Source organism: Astatotilapia calliptera, chromosome 17 (assembly GCF_964374335.1).
Source record: "Astatotilapia calliptera chromosome 17, fAstCal68.1, whole genome shotgun sequence".
Classification (NCBI taxonomy): Eukaryota; Metazoa; Chordata; class Actinopteri; order Cichliformes; family Cichlidae; genus Astatotilapia; species Astatotilapia calliptera.
Window position 1 is genome coordinate 26145226 of NC_137438.1, and position 19740 is coordinate 26164965.

Consider the following 19740-nt stretch of genomic DNA (forward strand, 5'->3'; position numbering starts at 1 on the left):
CATTTCTGCTAGATGCAGTCAGATTGCAATTGGTTTGAGTCTTGTTTTCTACATTTTACTAGTTAAGGTCCTACAATAGAAAACAAGAATGCCAAACTTTTTAATTAATAATATAACTTCTTACATCACCACACAAAACCACCTATATTTCTCCAGGAGCTAATCATTATCACCTAATCATTATCTACACAGATGTTTGTTTGTTTGTTTGTTTTTTATCAAATTTTAAGTGTAGTGTTTCTTACAATCACTTATTCACATAGTGTAAATTCTCCTAAACTGCGTTTTTCTTGTTCGCGATGGTGTTTGCATAAACTGCGATCGTGTGAGTTCCGATTTTTAAAATATCCCCTGAAGGCGGCACAAGTTCGGCAGCTCTCAGTTATTGCAAAGGCAGGCTGATGATCCAGCTGCTGTGCGCGTGAGTGTGTGCGAGGACATGGATACAGCTGGCGTTTACCACTGAAACCGATCACTTTACAGTGCTGCCGTGACACTGAGGCACTTCCGAGAGCGACAAAACTTCTTCCACAGCCGCACTCATGTGATTTTCCCTTTCTTCGAGCCATGTCCAAGACCCTGAAGAAGAAGAAGAACCACTGGACAAACAAAGTCCACGAGAGTGTCCTTTGCAGGAATGAGGAGGGGGAACTGGGGCTGGAGTTGAAGGGCGGCGCAGAGAATGGACAGTTCCCGGTTATCGGCGAGCTTCTCCCGGGCGGAGCGGTCTGCCATAGCGGCAAACTCTTCCAGGATGAACTCCTGCTGGAAGTCAATGATACCCCTGTGGCTGGACTCACCACCAGGGACGTCCATGCTGTGGTCAAGCACAGCAAAGACCCCCTCCGACTCAAGTGTGTCAAACAAGGTGAGGTTTGTAAGCTTTCGGCGCAACTTTCTCGCATGTCGCAGTTTTTCTTTCGGTTCTTTTTTGAAAACCGTTAGCTTTTCCCCCCTCAACGCGCTTTTCTCTTTTGACAGCACCTATTGTTTCCCAAAACTGATGCGCTTACCCCCAAGGCTCCATACTTACAGTAAACCATGCAAATAAATCACATACTTGCCACATATATATTATAATGATGCCGTTATTTTGTTGCTACACTTATTAGGCGTATAGAAACGATTATCTAAGAGGTGTTTGTGGCGTGTTTTTGTGTTGGTCATGGTGTGCTCCTGATGTGTTTGGCACTCGTCCGAGTTAGGGGGTGTGTTACAGTTGTGGCAGTCAGAAAACACATTCCAGTGTTATTCATAATTCATAAGAAGTCATTTACAAGTATTGCGCCAACTCCTTCAGCCTTGAACCCAGCTACTAGCTTACAGATATGGATTACTTTAGGCGTGCTGTACTTGCAGTAGTGTAACAAAGTATTAATCCAATATATTTGGCATGATACCACAGATATAAACAGTGGATTATGTGAGATGCTGGATCAGATTAAATTGGATTGAGCCTTGCACACACATTTATTTCAGCAGAATATTACAGTCATACATGATCTTTCTTATATTTAGAAATCTAAATTACTGAGACATTTTATGTCCTGATTTAAAAACAAAAAAGAGGAAGAAAAATAAGCAATTATTTAATTGGCAGAAAATTAATCAGGACTGACTTTGATAAGTTTTAGTCAGTTTGTCTGTAATAGCAAGCTGTTAGGATTGTGTCATTTTTGGGGTAATTTTGCTGGCCATTTATGGACGCCTACATGGAGTTGCGGGGATGATCATAAATGAAGAGAACTGGTCATTTTTGCATTTAATGCATGTGCCATTTGCCCAAATGGAACCTCTGCTATTCTTGCCAGATTCTTAAATAAAAGAAAATTGCACTATATTTTCAGTTTAACCTTTGAATTACATATAATTTTTCTCTTTTTTTTTTCTTTAGAGCACACATTTAAGTATGCAATATTTATTATCCAATTTGTGCTTCACTGAGTGGACTAAATTGGATTTGGAAGGGATATTTTATAAATATTAGAGCAAATCCCAGAGTCCCTATTTCAACATTATAGTTGTGTCACAGAAAATGAAAAATATCATAAAGTATGATAAGGTCACCGTTAGCTTGGTATTCGGTGCAATGAAACAGCAAAAGCCCCCCTGCACAGGATTACTACAGAGGGCTTCTTTTTTTTACGTGGGAAGTGCTGTGGATTGCTTAAGTGAGTGTAGTAGCTGCGCTGGATACACATGAGGCTGTGATTATGTGGTCCAGAGGCTATATAGTTTGTTGAAGAAATGTTTGGTTTTGCAGTATATGGAGTAGCCAGAACACACATTTTAAAAAGAGCACAAGTCAAAAAGAATTTCCTAACTTGTCCCTGGTTCAGACTCATCTCATTCTTGTCAGCTTTGTCCTCCGGATGTGCAGCTCTTATGTCACGGACACGCTCCTCTGGCTGTCTGTGGTTTTGATCTCAACAGCTAATGACTCTCCGTGTCTTGTGTTGTACGCCGGGACCGGGATCTGTGGGATCTCATTTTGGGGTGAAAAATCAGCGAAACCCTGTAAGAAGCTTTGGATCAAAGTCCTAGCTTGTGTGCTTGCATAAGTGTATCAGTGTGTGTGTGTGTGTGTGTGTGTGTGTTCATCGTCACCCCAGGGATTTATTCAAAAGGCAGCCAAGCCTATACCAAATTAAAATGTTAACTTTTTTTTCATGAAATATTTATATCCTCCAGCAATTTTCCAAGTGATTGATATTTCCCCATAGCTGTGCTCGTGTTTGCGCGATCGGTTGTTTACAGTGTTGAGCTCTTTTTATTATGATTGATATGTACATTAAGTAAATATTTTGGAGGGAAAAACAGGCTTTTGCAGTGCCCTTGCAGCTGTGTGCTCAATAATAAAAATTTTCACTTTCAAGCAGATGCACATAAACTCCTATAATCTGTCTCAGTAGATTCTTTATTGAGCAGAGCGAGTCAGAGAGCACAGTTCAGTCCACTTGTTCTGATGTTATATGGTAATATGACTGTGTAATGAAAGTTTTTTTTTTTTTATCTTTATGGTTATTTATTTGTTTATCACGTGCTGCTTGAAAGTTGGTGAACTCTAGAAATGTCTGTATTTGTGCATAGATATTAATTAAAGTAGTATTAAACAGATGAGAGACAGAAAAGAGGTCAGCTGGTCGTTCAGTCATTGAGGAAATGATTCAGTATTACAAACGTATCTGTACATCAAGATCTAACTGTAAATTTTAGAATGAGCTTGGAGTGAGGTGTGTTCAGTCAGAATCTAGACACTGGTGGTGATGGAGATGAAGTGGGTGGAGACTTGGATGAAGATCTCTCCTTGGCCAGGATGAGAGGGAGAGGAAAAGGTTCTGGCTTGCATGTATGAAAGTCTGAAAGGCAGAATGGTAGAAGAGCACTGAGATTTAAGGCGCACTGAGGAGATTCTGATTGGCTCTCAGAGTGATGAGGACAGAATTGTGTTGGACGGCCTGAAAAAGTGGCAAGGAATGAGCAAATACAGAACTTCTTTATTGAACTTGTGCATAAGTTTGACATTATGTCCAAACTAAGAAAATAGAAGAATAATAATGTCCTCTCCAGGAATGTCTAACCAATAAAGAAAAGTCCAAAAGGGAGGTGAGGAGTACTCTAGAAGGTCATGAAGGAGTCCTGGCTGTAGTTTAAGAAAAGGTCACATGGACAACCCATAAGGCTGTTCAAACAATGTTTTTCAGGCTAAAATAGAACTTTTGCAGAAAGGAACTGAAAGCATGGGACAAGAACCTCAGGGTTTCAACCAAGCCTGACATCCCCACTGGGTCTAAGCGCTGGGATTTTTCCTTCTTCTTTCTTCTTCTTTTTTTGTTGTTGTAAAACTTTAGCGTTCTGGTCTGTCGGCCAACTTCCAGCATTTTTTTTCACACTTTGAAATCTGAGGTCATGTTTGAACATTAAAGATAAAAGCTATTAAGGATAAAAGCTTCACTGGCTTTTCTTACAAGATCAATCTGAACTGATTTGTCAAAGATGTCTAAAATACAGAAAAAAAGTTAAAGCAGTGATATGTATATATTTTACATTTCACAATAATGCAAAAAAAAAAAAGTGTAATACTTTTTACCAGGTCACAAAAATGAAGAAAATGCTATTTACATTCAACTTTCATGCTGGATTGAGCAAATATGACAAGTGGTATCGCATAAACAAAAACAAAAATGTCAGTACATAGTTTCCAGATGGTACTCTAATTATAACCGAGAAAATAACTTAGTTAAATTTATGCACTCTTGTCATTTTCAAAACCTACTTTGTTGGCATGCACATCAGAGGAGGTCGAGCAGCTTGAAAAAAAAAACTTAAGAAGTTTAGAAATGGAATAAAGGACAAGGTAAATACTGTGAGCTTATATCTGCGCACTTACTACTCTAGAAGTGTGAACACTTCCAAAGTGCCCTGCTTCACACTACTTTCAATCAACTAACTAATCCACCAGGCTGGACGCATCATTGGTTAAATTTGGAGGCGTTTGAGTCAGTTAGGGACAGCAGGTCGCTGAACAAACTGCTCTCCATCATGAACAACCCATGACACCCACTCCTCACTTGTGAGGCAACGGGAGCTCCTTCTCCCTCAGACTGATTCAACCTCGCTGCCATAAAGAATGCTTAAGGAAATCATTCCTACTGTTCTCTGTAAAGCTGTACAATAACTCTTCATTCTGTGACAGGTGAAGACATCTGAACTGCATCCCGCGTTGGTGGTAATGTCATGGTTTAAGACCTGTTTCGAACCCCCCTGCCATTGATGGAACCATCAATTTGGAAGACACCACTAAATACCATACTAAGACAAAATGTCAGGACACCAATCCATGAAATGAATCTCAAGACAAAGTGAGTCATGCAGGAAGACAGCTACCCTCAGTACACAGGTTGTGCTGCCAAAGAATAGTAAAAAAGAATGTTTTGGAACGACCAAATTCGGACTTTAATCGAATAGAAACTGAAGCAAGCAGTTCATGTAAGGAAAACCAGCAATGTCCCAAAATGGAATAGATTGTGTAAGGAGTGCAGGAAAATTCTCAAAAGGTGACAGGCAAGAGTGACCAAAATCTTCTTGACCCTCACATGTGTCATTTCCATTCATTACAGCTGATAATGTTTTATGCAGAAATATAAAAAAAAATCTAAAGGCATTATGAACATTCAAGCTCCACTGTAGCGTACGTTTATTAATCTCAGAGCCAGCTTTCCTCGAGGGTCTAGAGTTTATTATATAAGACCTGTAATCATAAATGCAACCCTCTTCTTTTTATTTAGATAAATGTGGCAAATCAGGACTAGCTTTTGTGTGTGATCTGAGATTGTGGCCTTTATATTAAGTATTACAGAAACATTTCTTCTCTGCCTCTTTCTCTCTCCCTCTTTTTAAGCCGCTAAACGCATTTAACTTTGAGAAGATTTGTCTTAGTCTGTGGCGCCTCATGGTAACAATGTTTCTATGACAACAGTACATGAAAAGGCACTACTTACCCATTTAGTGTTTTGAGATTTTCACCTGAACTTTCAGGCTTTAGTGCTTCAGTGTGTAGATCTTATCCTCAGATAAAAGTGTTAAAGATGTGTAAATGTGTCTGTTTACAAATTCTTTATTCCATCCATTCCTGGATAGGTTGCCAGTCTATCGCAGAGCCAACAGAGAGACAACTAATTTAGACGCGCTGCAGAGCGTCCCGAATGCCTCTGGATTTTCACTGACTTGGGCAAATTTTAAAGCTGGACTCTGGGAAATTTGAAGGGGTTTCCATTAGACTAAATAATGTATCAGTTGATCAAAAAGTTAACACAAGATCCATCCCGGTTATGAGTAGAATAAGCGTGAGACATTGCCTGAAGTGTTCCTTTCTTACTAGGGGTGCAACGATACACAAAATTCACGGTTCGGTTCGGTTCGATACTTTGGTGTCACGGTTCTATTTTTTTTCGATACAAAAAAAATGTTCATGCATTTTTAATTTGTCATTTATTAAAATTATAAATATATATTTTAACTCAAAAGTACAGTTTTTAAATTTAACCCTAACCCTTGTGCGTGTTTTTTATTTTGACAGCGAATGCGCACCTGCGGACCACTTATGTGCAGCCCTGGTTATTTAGCTCGTCATATTGCAGCCACAGAAATTCTTTTGTCCATGAAACCATAAAGCTGCACTTTCTTTTTGCCTTATAGTCTGATTTGTCATAACTTCTCCGTTTTGTGGTAAGCTTTTCTTTGGCTGTCACTTCTTCACCCTGACCTGTCTTATTTGGCTCAGCAGAACTGAAATGCTTTTACACATGCACTCACATAAGCTCAGCGATTCTCTGCGTGATCAACCTCTCACATGTTTAAGCTGCGGGAGATTTCACTTGTCATGTTTGCATAGTAAGCTAACGATTAATAAGACGATGTCAGAGGAATTGGTGCACAAATTATCATCACTCACAGATCAGTGCTGTCGCTCTCTATACACAGTTCGCACGATTGCAAAGTGAAAGCAAAAAAACAAGCGCAAATTCAAACGCGACTTCAATATGTCACATATTGACAGTGGCTCACCGATGCCAATGACATAATTACCCAGCTACATTTCTGAAAGAATGCAAAAGCATTGACATATATTTTTCCTACAATAGCCCGACGGGCAGGGAAGAGATAGATTTTGGTAGCCCGACTGAAAAAATCGCTAGCTCCGGGACGTCGGGCTAGCGATATTGCGAGCCCTGTATCTGATTGAGGAATCACTCATCTTTGGAAAAGAGAGTTTATTACAGAGAAATGGCTCTTTCCAAAATAAAAGCTATACTATCCGCTTCTTCTGGGCTATATTCTCAGCAGCATAAGGAGAATCATGTGCTAACAGCTGTCTAAATGACTCGGCTAAAGTTAGTAGCATGCTTGCTTTTTTTTGTCTGCTTCCACTTGTTTTTGCACTAGGATGATGTCGGCGTAAATGTGCAGTCATATTCGTTGTGTTCCCACTAGTGCTTTCAGGTTAATCTCGTTGAAATGACCTTAACGCCACAACACGGCAAATCTCCGTTAACGAGCTACCGCCGATCGCTCCGTGCATGGGGCTAGACGGCCAACACGTTAACGAGCTAACTGCGCTAACACACTAGTTCACACCAATGTAATTGAGCATTGCATGGCACATCCAACATACTGTTTTACTTTAGTCCATGACTCGCTTACCTTCAGGGTCATACGTCACATGAAAACCAAAATAATTCCAAACGCCAGATCTGAATGAGGTTCAATTTGCCTGTTGCAAGGAGAGCTTAACTTCTGTCTCGCTAGCTTGCCCTGCGCTCTTCCTTCTGACTATGCTGTCTGTGTTGAGCGCTCAATGGATCTGCGCTCGACAGTGCAGCCTAGGCGGAGTAGTCGAACACAGATTCACTGAGCGCTCAACACAGACAGCATCATCAGAAGGAAAATTGATAAAATAAATTACAAATGTTGTATTGTTCGATACATATGCGTACCGAACCGAAAGCACTGTATCGAACGGTTCAATATCGATACGAATATCGTTGCACCCCTATTTCTTACATATAGCATAGAGCAGGGGATGATCTGCTTCTAGGCACACCTGCCAGGTTTACACTGTAAACAGAGCTTTTTCTCTGATGTCCTTGTTCTTAATGTAGTGTGCACCTCGCATTCAGAAATGCTTGACAGATTACTTATTGGGTTCTCATTTATTATTGTGTGTTTTTATTTATTTATTAGTTGTTGTTTTTTTTAACAAAGAAATTTGCATTTATAAACCCAAATATGATTCAAGGATGAGCAACATCCCATAATAATGGGTGGGTAGAATAAGCTTTGAAATTCTGAGCGTTGTTTGTTTTCGCAGTGTACTTGAGGGTAGCTGAAGGTTTTGCTCAAACCCAGCTGTAAACAAAACCTTTGCTCACAGAGAGAAACTCTTGGTATTTGAGGTTTTGAACAAGGGGCAATCTCAGAAGCTGAAAAGTGAAGCCAGAGCGGAAGTGCTAAAAAATTGCAGTCCCTCTAGGTGCCGCATAAAGCTAGCTCCAAAAGTGGATCAGACTCATGTTAGACCCATGAGTGGGGCTTGTATTATAGCTCTTCCACTTAGATACTGTAGTTAAATGACAGGTGTTAAGTTGGACCTCTTTACTGTGTGCCGTTGGTGCATTTTGGAGCATTATGTCTAAAATGTTATGGACCATTCAGGTTTTTGGACGTTGCGTCAAAGTTGTGGTTTGGTTTTGGCAAGGGACAATCCAATGTGTTATTAGTCTGTTAGTTGAACTCCTGTGGAAAAGTGTTAAACTAAGATGCCAGAAAGAAACTGTTGTGGGAACAGTCCCCAGATTTTATTGATGATCTTTCAAGATATCTCTTTGGACATCAGCTGGTCTTTCACTGAATTTTTTAGTCCAGTGTTTGTATATGACAGCCACTCTTTTTTTTTTGTTTAAGCCATTAAATCCTGCATACATCTCACCTTTTATTTGATCCATCTGTGGTTTGCTGAAGCCTCATCAGATACGGTCTCAATAGAAGACTGACTGTCAAGAAACCATTATTAGGGGAGAGGAAACTGGGGAAAAGTGGCTGAGATATGCCAAATTATTCAAGATCTGCACTGAAAATCAGTGGCAACAGGTATTATGGAGTGATGAATCCAAATTATGAAATTTGTGGTTCAAATCATCTTCAGCATGTACAGAGGAGATCAGGAGAGAGGTACAACAGTTTGTGCTTACAGGCTTCTGTAAAGCTCTGTTACGCTTTGGGGCTGCATTTCGGTCAGTGTTGTTGGTGCTCTTATCAAAATTTAAGGAATTATAAATGCAGAAAAATACCGTCAGATTTTGATCCGCCATGCAATAACATCTAGAAGGCATCTGACTGGCAACAGCTTCATTTATCAGCATGACAATAATTCCAAACACTAGAGAAACATACAATGAACCCCTATCAATCATGGACTGGCCTCCCAAGCTCTGACCTCAACATTACTTTAGCAGTATGGGATCATCTAAAGGCAGCCATCATCCAAAGATGAGCTTTGAATGTCTTTCAAAGGGCCTGGAGAACTATTACTGAAGACTACTTGAAGAAATTAAAAGAAAGCCTGACCTCTTAGGCAAGCAATATTGCCTTATATACTGCATTTACTGTATGTTTGCACATGTTTCAATTAGGGCTGCCACGATTAGTCGACTAGTCACGATTACGTCGACTATCAAAATCGTCGACGACTGATTTAATAGTCGACGCATCGTTTGAAGCTTTGTAAGATCACAAAAGACGCAGGAATGAGTAGTAGGATTTAAGAGTGTAATAACGGACTGAAACAGAAGATGGCAGCACTGCATGTACAAGGATGCCAGCTGCCGTTAAACCCCGAAGAAGAAGAAGCTGTGTCCCAGAATTCATAGCGCAGCCCAGCTCAGTTTCCAACAATGGCGGCAGCTAGTTAGTTTTAATGTTACTCTTATTATTCTTTCTGGGTCACAAAATAAACGTTTAACATATTTTCAGGCGAGAATGTAGCTGTGTAAACTTCAAATATCTGCTCAGTTTATCAGGACACCACATATTTTCAAAAGCGCTCCGACGTTTTCGGAGACGTCTGTTACCCACTAGCTCGATAGCTAGCCGGGGGCTAGGCTCACTAGCGCCGTGAGAGCACCGGACTCCCGGCAAATTGTTTTCAAACCCACCGCCGTCTTTCACTACTCAGGTTAAACATGATATATAAGTCACTTAGATAACTTAAAAATGTTATTGTTTGGCTTTTTCCAGTATTTTATTTGTTCCTGAGTGAATCGGTTTGGCTGAGATTAAAGTTATAGTTTTTACACGGCTGAATAAACGTCAAGCAGACAGCTGATTATCAGAAGTGTGAGATGCTCGAGAATTTATTCCGGTGTCCTGTTATATTTTAGATAGCAAGGAGTTTATTAAATTTTAATGAAATTTGCAGATTGTTTCGGTGAAGTTTAATAAACTATCATCTTGTCTTTATTTTTAGTTAGCACAGATCTTAAACACTTAAAGCTGTAAGCTAATGATAGTTATATAAGAGCAGATGCTGCTGGTGCAATAAGCTGTACGCTGTACGTCCAATGGATGATGATCTGATTAGTCGACTAATCGCAAAAATAATCGGTGACTAGTCGACTATCAAAATAATCGTTTGTGGCAGCCCTAGTTTCAATTAATCAGTGCGCCTTTTTACAATTCTCCTAGCTAAATATAAAAAATGAGAGGTGGCTCAATAATTTTGCACGATCCTGTAGCTAATTAGATGAACTCTGTCAGTATGATGAATCAGTACAGTTTATGGATGCAACTGACAAACCAAGCAATCTAGCGTTAGCGAATAACCTAGCACTACCTAGTTTTTTTTTTAAACAGCTCCAAACATTGACAGCACAGTGGCATCTGTTACACTGACTATTTTGAACTGATAACACTACTGTGACTAGTCAAGACTCTGTGGTCTTGAAAAACAATTTTGAAATTGTGTACCTGTCCTTAAGCTCAACTAAAAACAAGCCTCTTTGGCTGACATCCAATACTGATAATGAAATTTTTTTGTTTTCGTGTTGAATTCTCTTTTGTTATGTAATTATTTCCCATTTGGTGCCAGAGAAACAAAATACCTTTGTAATGATTTTTAATTTTGTTGTTAAAGTTGTTGTTAAAATCGTTCCACACCTTCTCACACTATCTTTGAATTATTGGAAATAAGTAACATAGTATTACAACTAAGGCATTACAGCAGGTAAACACTTTGCACTGCCATTAATTGATTTGCTTTTACACCCTTAAATGTAACTTTTATTGTTTGCTTTAAAACAAAGAGCAAGTTGAAGTAGACATACTGCCAGTAATTAAAGTACTTTAATGCAATGTAGCCACCTGATTGTTTTACAATGAGGCCGCTACATTCCAATAAAACAGTAATAAGCTGTGCTTTGTTTAGCTTCTTTCTGCCTCCAGTCACGGAACAGGGTCAATGACTGGCTTACATGCATGGTTGATCTCCAAAAGATGTCCATGGCCTTTCTGAATAATACATCAAGTTCTCTTTTGCAGTGTTCTGCTGCTTCACTAATGCCACAACTCTAAAGGTGTTCTCTCTTTCTCTTGGGATGTCTTGTCTGGATTGTTAGCGTTTACCGTGTTCTTCTCTGTAATTAAAAACGTGGATCTTGATTCTTTTGGCGAACATGAGTACTGTTTATGAGTTTAAGTACTTAATTTCCTACATAATGTATGCGTCTTTAATTTTTCATGTCAACTGAAATCCTTGGGTATTATCTTTTTTTTTTCTCTCTCTCTCTCTCTCTCTCTCTCTCTCTCTCACTCACTCACTCACACACACACACACACACACACACACACACACACACACACACACACACACACACACACACACTATAGCAGGGCTTTTATTAGTCTCTGAGGTGAGGATTAGATTAGTTTGCCATCAGCAATCAGGTGTGCCCTGTAGGACATAATTAGGACGTCCGCAAAAACACAAAGAAGAATATTAGAGAAAAGTTACATTCCCAGAGAAATGATGAATTGTGCTTAGAGCAGAACATTATGGATAATGTAAGAGTGGCATTAAGACTACATCATGTGGCTGTTGTGGCCCCTGTGGATTAGATGCTAGTAAAGAATAATGATGCACATTTTCAGAGTCTCTCTCCTGGGTTCAGACATTCATTATGTTGCATTCAATTGTTCACCATGAAGTTTACAGAAGAAAAGGAACGAGTATGCTGGCTGTTTACAGTACAGCTAAGTCACTGAATGAACACCCATGTCTGTCCCCGGAAGATGCATCTTGATATCAGGAAGACTAATGAGTTAATAACTGTCAGGAGTTAATAACAGGGTTGGGAGACTTGCGATGCCTTGAGCAACTGGAATTTGATTTTTGAAATGTGCAATACATGTTGGAATTTTTGCTTGCAGCTTATCAGCTTGTTGTTTCTCTTTTAACACTTCTCCTGATCCCTATTAAGATTGGTGATTTGTGTACACATTGAGTAAGAGGAAAACATAGCAGTGATGTATGCTGAAACAGCTAGCTGTGGTGATGAGGGATTCGCCTATGCAAAGCTCTGTGTGAGAACAGGGGGCAGGATGTTAATACTTTAAATTCGCAGAATTAACACAAAGTGGCAGATGCTGTTGATGCAACTCTAGGCGAGTGTTCTGATAAGCAGAAATTAACACATTGTCGGGCTTCTCACCCCCCACGCTGTAGTTTCTGTCACAATCATGTTAACCTATTTCAGTACGTCTTTTGCTATTTGCTTCTTAGCGAGGAGTCAGGTATACGCTAAGCATGCAGAATGGTTTCTAAGCAGTCACATCCATGAGCAAAAAGAGCTGTCATGAGTGGGAAATCTGCATGAAAATAAAATCATAAATGCTCCTGCTGAAGCATCAAGGTAAATTATCTTTATATCACATCTACTGCTGCTTTTACTCTATCCTTCCTGCACACTCAAATGTCCCAGTTCAGTTTCCTATTTCAGCTTTTACCAAGGATTAATGCAGCCAGCTATGGAGTCTGTCACTGTATCTTTCACTGCCTCTACAGTGAGAACACACTTACTGTGGCTGTACTCCAGCGTGACTGAGAACCGTATGCTGATTGAGCTTCGCTTAGTGGTGTTGGGGGTGCAGGTAGGAGCGTTTTTAGGTAAGCTGAAGCCAATCAAGTCTGCTAGCTGGTTGTCCACTTTGTGTTAGCTGGTGGCAGAGAAAGTCATTACAGCAACCTGAGCTTGGGGAGCTTTAGCAAGTCAGAAATGGCAGCAGCCATGGTTCTATAGAGACAGCAGTGCTGGTCAGTCTGTCAGCCCAGCACTTTTATTACATGTCACTTTCAATACGCTTTTGCCAAAGTTGTAGCAGACCTGAGTTCCCACAGGATTGGCCACAACTGGCTTTGACGAGTCTCTGATTTTAAATGTGAACTTCTATAATTCAGAGTTAATTTTAGACGTTAGAAAAACAACAAGCATTCTCATCTTGTTGCTCAAGTTGAGCCTCAAACTTTGTCTCATTACTGCCACCATTGATTAACTTTTTGGGAATTATGTATGAATGTTACAGATCAAATAAAAAACAAAAACTGCAACACCAAGTATTTACTGTAGTATAAGAGTAGTGTTGGGCCTGTATGTGCCCTAAAAGCCACCCTTTAACCTGTTGCTAGGGCAATTTGGAAGTTAAAGAAAGCTAGCAGCTTGGGAAATACTGGGGCAAAGAGGGTAGAGAGAGTAGAAAGGGTTATGCTAATGTGACAAATTTCTTTAAATGACAAACCCTTCATGCTTCAAGCGCTTGAAAGGAAAAAACATATTTTTCTCAGATTTGGCTTGGAGGGGTTGGGGGGTAGAGTTTTCCTAATGCGGGAACCTCCCTGGGATTACCCTAAAAATTTTTCAAGGCTTTAGTGTTGACATTTTAACCAAACCAAAACTGGTTTCCCTGGTTGTCTGCCTGAGGATTTTTTTTGAATCTTTGGTAGTAAAGTCTGGGATTTTTATCTACACAGGAGGGGTGGCATTATGCTAGCAGAGCAGCAGCAGCTTAACTGCTCACTCTGTGACTGCATATTTTTCAGGCACTGTAGTTTTGAATAAATAGACTTTATTTGTACAAAAATAAAGTGCATTATTTGTTAGCTTTTGATTTCTTTTTTTTACCAGGATATTTTTTTCAACTGCGTTTACAAGGCTACTATGTTTGGGTCACATGTTAACACCACAGCTGCGTATGGCTAATTAGCATAACGAACATGATTGCTTTGCTATTTAGCATATCATGCCCTTTATCCAAACTATTTTAACTTACGTTGAAAAAATATGTCTACAGAAACACAAAAAGTGTAATAAGTCACACTTTCCTCGAGCATCAACATTTGTCTGACGGAGGTCTTTAGCTATAGAGATGAAGCAATCCCTCCATTTCTTGGACATTACTGTCACATAATCCTCCTAATGTGTCTGTGTTTCTGTTCATGCACTGAGGTCCTGCGCTTTCACGGTGTCTCTTCTGCTCAACACCCAGTCTTGCCTCTATTTGCAGTGTAATAATGGTTGAAATGGAGTAACAGCTGTGGCGGCAGTTTGGTTCGTGTCTAGCAGGACACGAAACGTGGATTCAGCCTCAGTTTCTGAATTGTTGCAGTCTGCTTTTTACTCTGCATCAGCAAAGATGATTTGTTTCTGACTGACAGCGTGAAGCCAGAGAGGCTAATTTAATAGAGATTCATAAATTAAAAGATACGCTCGTTCATTAAAATCTTGGCATGTCATTTTTTTTTCTGAACCTTCCAATTTTATTTACAAGTCTTTGGTTGCATATTGACTTCCATTATTAGGACTGCTCCTGCAATAGTTGAGTCACTGTCTTCAACTATACATATAGCTGTGCATGCTGCATAGCTGACAGCTAAGCAGATTCATACAAAAAGAGCAGGTCTCAGCAGAAACTGTTTTCCAGACTTGTATCTCAAGCATGGAAATCCATACCAAAGAACAGTCTATAACATGGCACCATGCAGGCTATTCAATAGCTCAAGGGAAAAGTGGTATGTTATGACACTATCAAGTCAATGGTGCATGCCCAGCCAATGGAATGAGTGATGTGAGTGATGATGACTTTGGACTGGTGGCAGGTCTGTTGGGCTTTTGAAAGATGGGGCTGGGCAATCCCTGAGAAGTTGTGTTGAGTCAGAGACACACACTGTTGTTGGGAGGGTGGTAATGATTGTCAGTGCAGTCAGACTCATCTGTCTTGTTGTCAGAGACCCCACTGAGAGTGTAAAGTAGCACCAGCAAGTTCAACACAGACAGTGTGATACACAAACAGACACATCACATGCACGCATAAAGACCTGCTATCCTCCACTGTGTGTGTTTATGTGTTTGTGTCTATGTGTGTGTCTATATATGTGTGTCTCCCTGGAGCCTTAGCACCACTTACCACATCCTGTCCAATCATGCTTGACAGAAGCTTGGTGGAGAGATGCTGTTGTTGTTGTTGCCTCTGTTACACTGACTGCCAGGCTCACCTCTAGGGACAGGTAACGATAAGGATAACATACTCACAAACTCTCACAAACACGCATGCGCACACACACATGACTGTCTTTCCCTCCTTGTCAACATCAACCATCTGTTGTGGCAAGCTGAAGAATTCCAAGGACTGAGCAATGAGTAGGCTGTAAACACTTGTGTGTGTATAGTGTTCATATGTGGTGCTGTGCATTATTTAAATTTGGATACCAGAGTACACTGGTGTTTTTGTGTGCGTTTGTGTCTTTGTGTTATTGAATTACAGTTAACTTGATTTATAGAAGTATGCGTGAAGCTGTCTCTGTGAAAGTAAAATTCTTATTTTCCCTTTAACTCGTGTGAGAGTGCAGGAAACTATTTAAGAGGTCACAGTGACAGTGCAGTTTAACACACTGAATAATATGATTTTGTCAATGGACAGTGCAGGTGAGGATGATGGGAATGTAATTGGTTTTGCAGGTATTTGGTAAAAAGCCAAAGTATTGGACTCTGTAAAAACTAATGGCTTTAGATGAATCCTCAAAGTATCACAAAAATGCAAAAAAAGCTTACAAGTTAATTGACTAACTTGCAAATCTGCACTTTTGTCCCTCTAAGGAGTAAAGTGGGCCCATAGCTGCAGAATAAAAGAGCACCCAGATTCCCTTTAGGGGTGACTGGTTCAGGATGGTCTCTGACTTACTGTGTTTATGGCTCCGTTACCATTGGCTGTTTCCTCATACATTTATTTAGTGGCTTCATAATAACAGTCCAAATAACTGCCTGGAGGCATTACTCAGATGGATACCAAGTGGCAAGACTTAGGTCAAGAATTACTTTAGAATTGGTGAGTTTATTAGTCCTGGTTTTCTAAATAAAGATGGGCTAAAAGTCTTGCATATTAACACACCTACATGCTGTCTAAGTAGGATTTTTATTTATGTGCCAGACACAGGTGAAGTCTGAGCAGGAGGATATCGGTTTACCTGTGCTCATCTGGTGGGAGAGGGAGCTTGTGCAGCTTAATAATTGATGAATGATTTTGGTAATCCAGCAATTAGCAAGACTGTTTTTGCAGCAAGTCTGTGAATTTTAATGAACTGTAGACAGAGGAACTGCAACTCTCATCTGTTTCCTAGAGAGCCTGTATTGTGTAGTGGATGTTTTTTGGGGGGTTTTTTGACAGTAAGTGTAAAAGTACAGTATTTTCAGCTCCAGAGAGTGAATGGTTTATTTATTTCATACTGTATATGTACACAGATTTGCTTTGAGAGATACTAGACGTGTTGTTTGTTTGGCAGGAATGCTCACTGATCATAAAATATCTACCTGTCTTATTGTCAAATCTCAGTGACACTTCTTTTGTCCAAAAGATGTGGCGATTCTCCTCATCTTTGCAACAAATCACAGCTGTCATATTTACACTTTTTTTCTGCACAGAGCTTATTTTCAGCCTCCTTTGGGCACTTTCTTTATCAAAAGCCACTCAAATTCTGAAAGTGGAATAGTGCAGACCCAGCAGCCCTCTAGGCAGATGATGAACCAAAAGAAAACATCAGATTTTGGTTGTGAAGCCGTGATGAATCACAAAGTTGCTGTTGTGTAACCTGCAAAATTTGATAGATGCCCCCCTGGATACCATAAGATTTTGCAGAGGGAGATATTGTAAGTTTTCATATTTCATGTAGGGAAAAGCTCACATTCGACATCCTCAAACAGCCAGTGGTATGAATATAAATGAGATCTAAATAGGATATTTTGAAGCGTAGACACTGGGGAGGGTGAAATTGGCTGACCTGCTCTCTGAGAGAAGGGAATATTAAGCAAACTCCTCAGCCCTTACCAGTTGTTGCTGATTCACCAAAAAAGGGAACAATCGATATGGAGCGATTAAAGCCTTTCTGAGTGCCTCGGTGGTCGTTCTGTCCTTCACTGCCAATCTCTTGGCGAGGATCAAATGCTCTTTTTATTTACCACAAGTGTGTGTGAGAGAGAGGATGGTTGCATTTGTATCCATCTGGGGTCGTTCCTTTCCCTTTTGGTTTGGGCACAATAGATTTTTTCTTTTTTTGAGGATAAGTAGCAGAACTACTTCCTTTTTCTCGGCAAAACATTTTGTCAGGTTCTGTCACCCTGACTTACTACCAAACAGATGTTCATGATACATATACATATACAATATCTCCAAGAATACTTTGGCATGCAATCAGAAATTGAAAACCACCAGTGTTCTGATTAGTAGACACGCTGCTCTACCTCCTGAGCCACAGTCTCCCCGATGTCTGTCTGTCTGTGTGTTCTTCTGCAAAAGATGACTATGCAGTCCTGTGAAAAGTATACACTATGATTCTTTAGCTTGCAGAATCATTTTTAACGGATATTTTTTCTCTTGTGGCTTTTCTCAGTCTTCCAAATCATTATGGAAGAATTTTAGTCCGTTCTTGCTTCAGTTTATTGAGGCATTAATTTAATTTTCCTGCCATAGTATTTCAGTCAAGTTCAGTTCTAGACTTGACTGGCTCATTGCAGCACCTTGGTTCTTTTCTGTTGTAGATTTTCTTTTGTGTGCTTTTGGCCAAGCTTTAGCTGTCAGATAGAGCCTCACATCTGACTCTAGAATACTTTGGTTTGCAGAGGAGTTCATGGTTGACTGAATGACTCCAAAGTGTCCAGGTTAGTGGCTGCAAAATAAGCTATCCAAAGCTATCCAAAAGTGGCCCTGTGCATTATGGCCAGACATTGCAACTTTAGTCTTATCTGTCCAAAGGACATTTATCTGTAAGTCTTGTGTTCTGCTCCTATTCTTTTTCAAACCTAAGCTGTGCTGCCATGTCTGTTGTCCTAGCAACCCTTCTAAAACAAGCCATGCTTTAAGTATGTTTCTACTGTCATGAACTTTGACATTTAACATGCTAACTGAGGTCTTCCTCCTGAAAGTCTAAACTCATTCACTGTTCAGTTTAGCTCGAGCTGAGATGAAGACAGTGGAGCTTTCTTCATACAAGTGGAAGCAGACAAAAACAACAAGCACACATGCTACAAACTTTACCCGAGTCATTTAGACAGCCGTTAGCACATGATTCTCCTCATGGGGACCTGATATGTTTAATATGCTGCTGAGAATATAGCCCAGAAGAAGCGTATAGTATAGCTTTTATTTTGGAAAGAGCCATTTCTCTGTAATAAACTCTCTTTTCCAAAGATGAGTGATTCCTCAATCAGATAGATTAATTTTTTTATTTTGTTGTTTCAGCAACATTAAATTTAAAAACTGTACTTTTGAGTTAAAATATATATTTATAATTTTAATAAATGACAAATTAAAAAGGCATGAACATTTTTTTGTATCGAAAAAATATCGAACCGTGACACCAAAGTATCGAACTGAACCGTGATCTCATATCCCAATATTAAGAATTCTATTGTCCGATAACGATATAAATCACAAAAATGTAACATTTTCTGTAAATTCTGTGAATCTCAGGCAGCTCGTCTTGCGGGAAGTGTTTCCAGCTGGGCGTCGCGTACCTGGAGTCGAGTGTTTTAACTGATGCATGAAACTATACATTTTTAGACATAGGTTGTAACGGCCGCCGTTTTCTTTGTCAGTATTTATTACACGGCGTGCTGCGGGGAAAAGCCTGTTCTGTTTGAGTCTAAGGTTTATTTTTTAGCACCTGCCGGCTCTTTTTTACTTCTCATCCGTAAATACTCTAGATCTTTCACGTGATTCAGTTTATTTTGAAAAGTCTCAACAGGATCTTGAGCTTTATTGTGAAAGGTTTATGTGGAAATAACGACAACGCATAAAAACAAGCCCTTGTCTGTCTGTAGTGTCTGTAGTTTATATCGTCAACTGATATATATTGTTATATCGAACAGCCCTATATATATACATACGTATTCTTTTTTTCAATTGCCAGTCTACATGTGTAATCTAGCAAAGTAGACTGTATTGTTCGACCAATGATGGCATTTAGCACATATACAATTAAGAAAACAAAAGTGTCTACCTGATATATTGATCTATCTGTGGTGTGTGCAGAAGAATTGCAGTTCAGAACTGACACAGCAGCAGTTTCTGACAACACAAGGAGTCTGCAATAAGACTGTAAACAAGACATTGATTTAATGCCCAGCTGTATAGATTCTACAAGGAGACACATTATTAGCATGTCCATTCAATAACTGTCTCTGTGTTGCAACAAATCTGTGTGCTGACCACATCTGTCTTACTCTCCTCTTTCACACCAGTGGTTCATAAGCTTGAGACCAGTGTTGTCGGAATGTAGTTTTGACTTTTTGGGATTCCTGTCAACTCTCATACTAGCCTTTAGCTTCCCTTTAGCAACATTTCTCTGCCCAACCCATGATGTTAGTTTTGCCTGAAGCGAGGTCACCTCCAGCTGCTTTAAGCCAGCTCACATCAACACTCCTGGGATGTTTTTACATATGCAGCATGGTCTCTCACTGTCACTATTCTATCACCCTTTTTCTCTGTCCCCATCCTTTGCATTCATACACTCATCTCATCCACTGGGAGCTGAGGGAGAGAAGCATGTTAAAATAGTTACAGGAGATGAAGAGGCCGTGCTGTCCCCGTGCTCGTAGACATTATTCATGCCTTCCACGGGTCTGCCTGAAAGACAAGGAGGCA

The 19740-nt window shown here is 39.9% G+C and overlaps 1 protein-coding gene across 8 annotated transcripts in view; it reads left to right on the top strand.

The window, feature by feature from the left end:
• Positions 1-374: 374 nt before the first annotated feature.
• The window catches only part of magi2a (membrane associated guanylate kinase, WW and PDZ domain containing 2a), a 256526-nt gene continuing 237160 nt past the window's right edge, over positions 375-19740 (top strand). For 3 of the 8 annotated variants that reach the window (XM_026146239.2, XM_026146241.2, XM_026146240.2), the window contains exon 1: positions 376-868. In XM_026146239.2, coding sequence (XP_026002024.1) covers positions 568-868 — 301 coding nt within the window. In that variant the 5' untranslated portion in view covers positions 376-567. Of the gene's footprint in view, positions 869-19740 lie in introns of all 8 variants that reach the window. The other 5 variants (XM_026146235.2, XM_026146236.2, XM_026146234.2 and 2 more) reach the window with 3 other exon arrangements.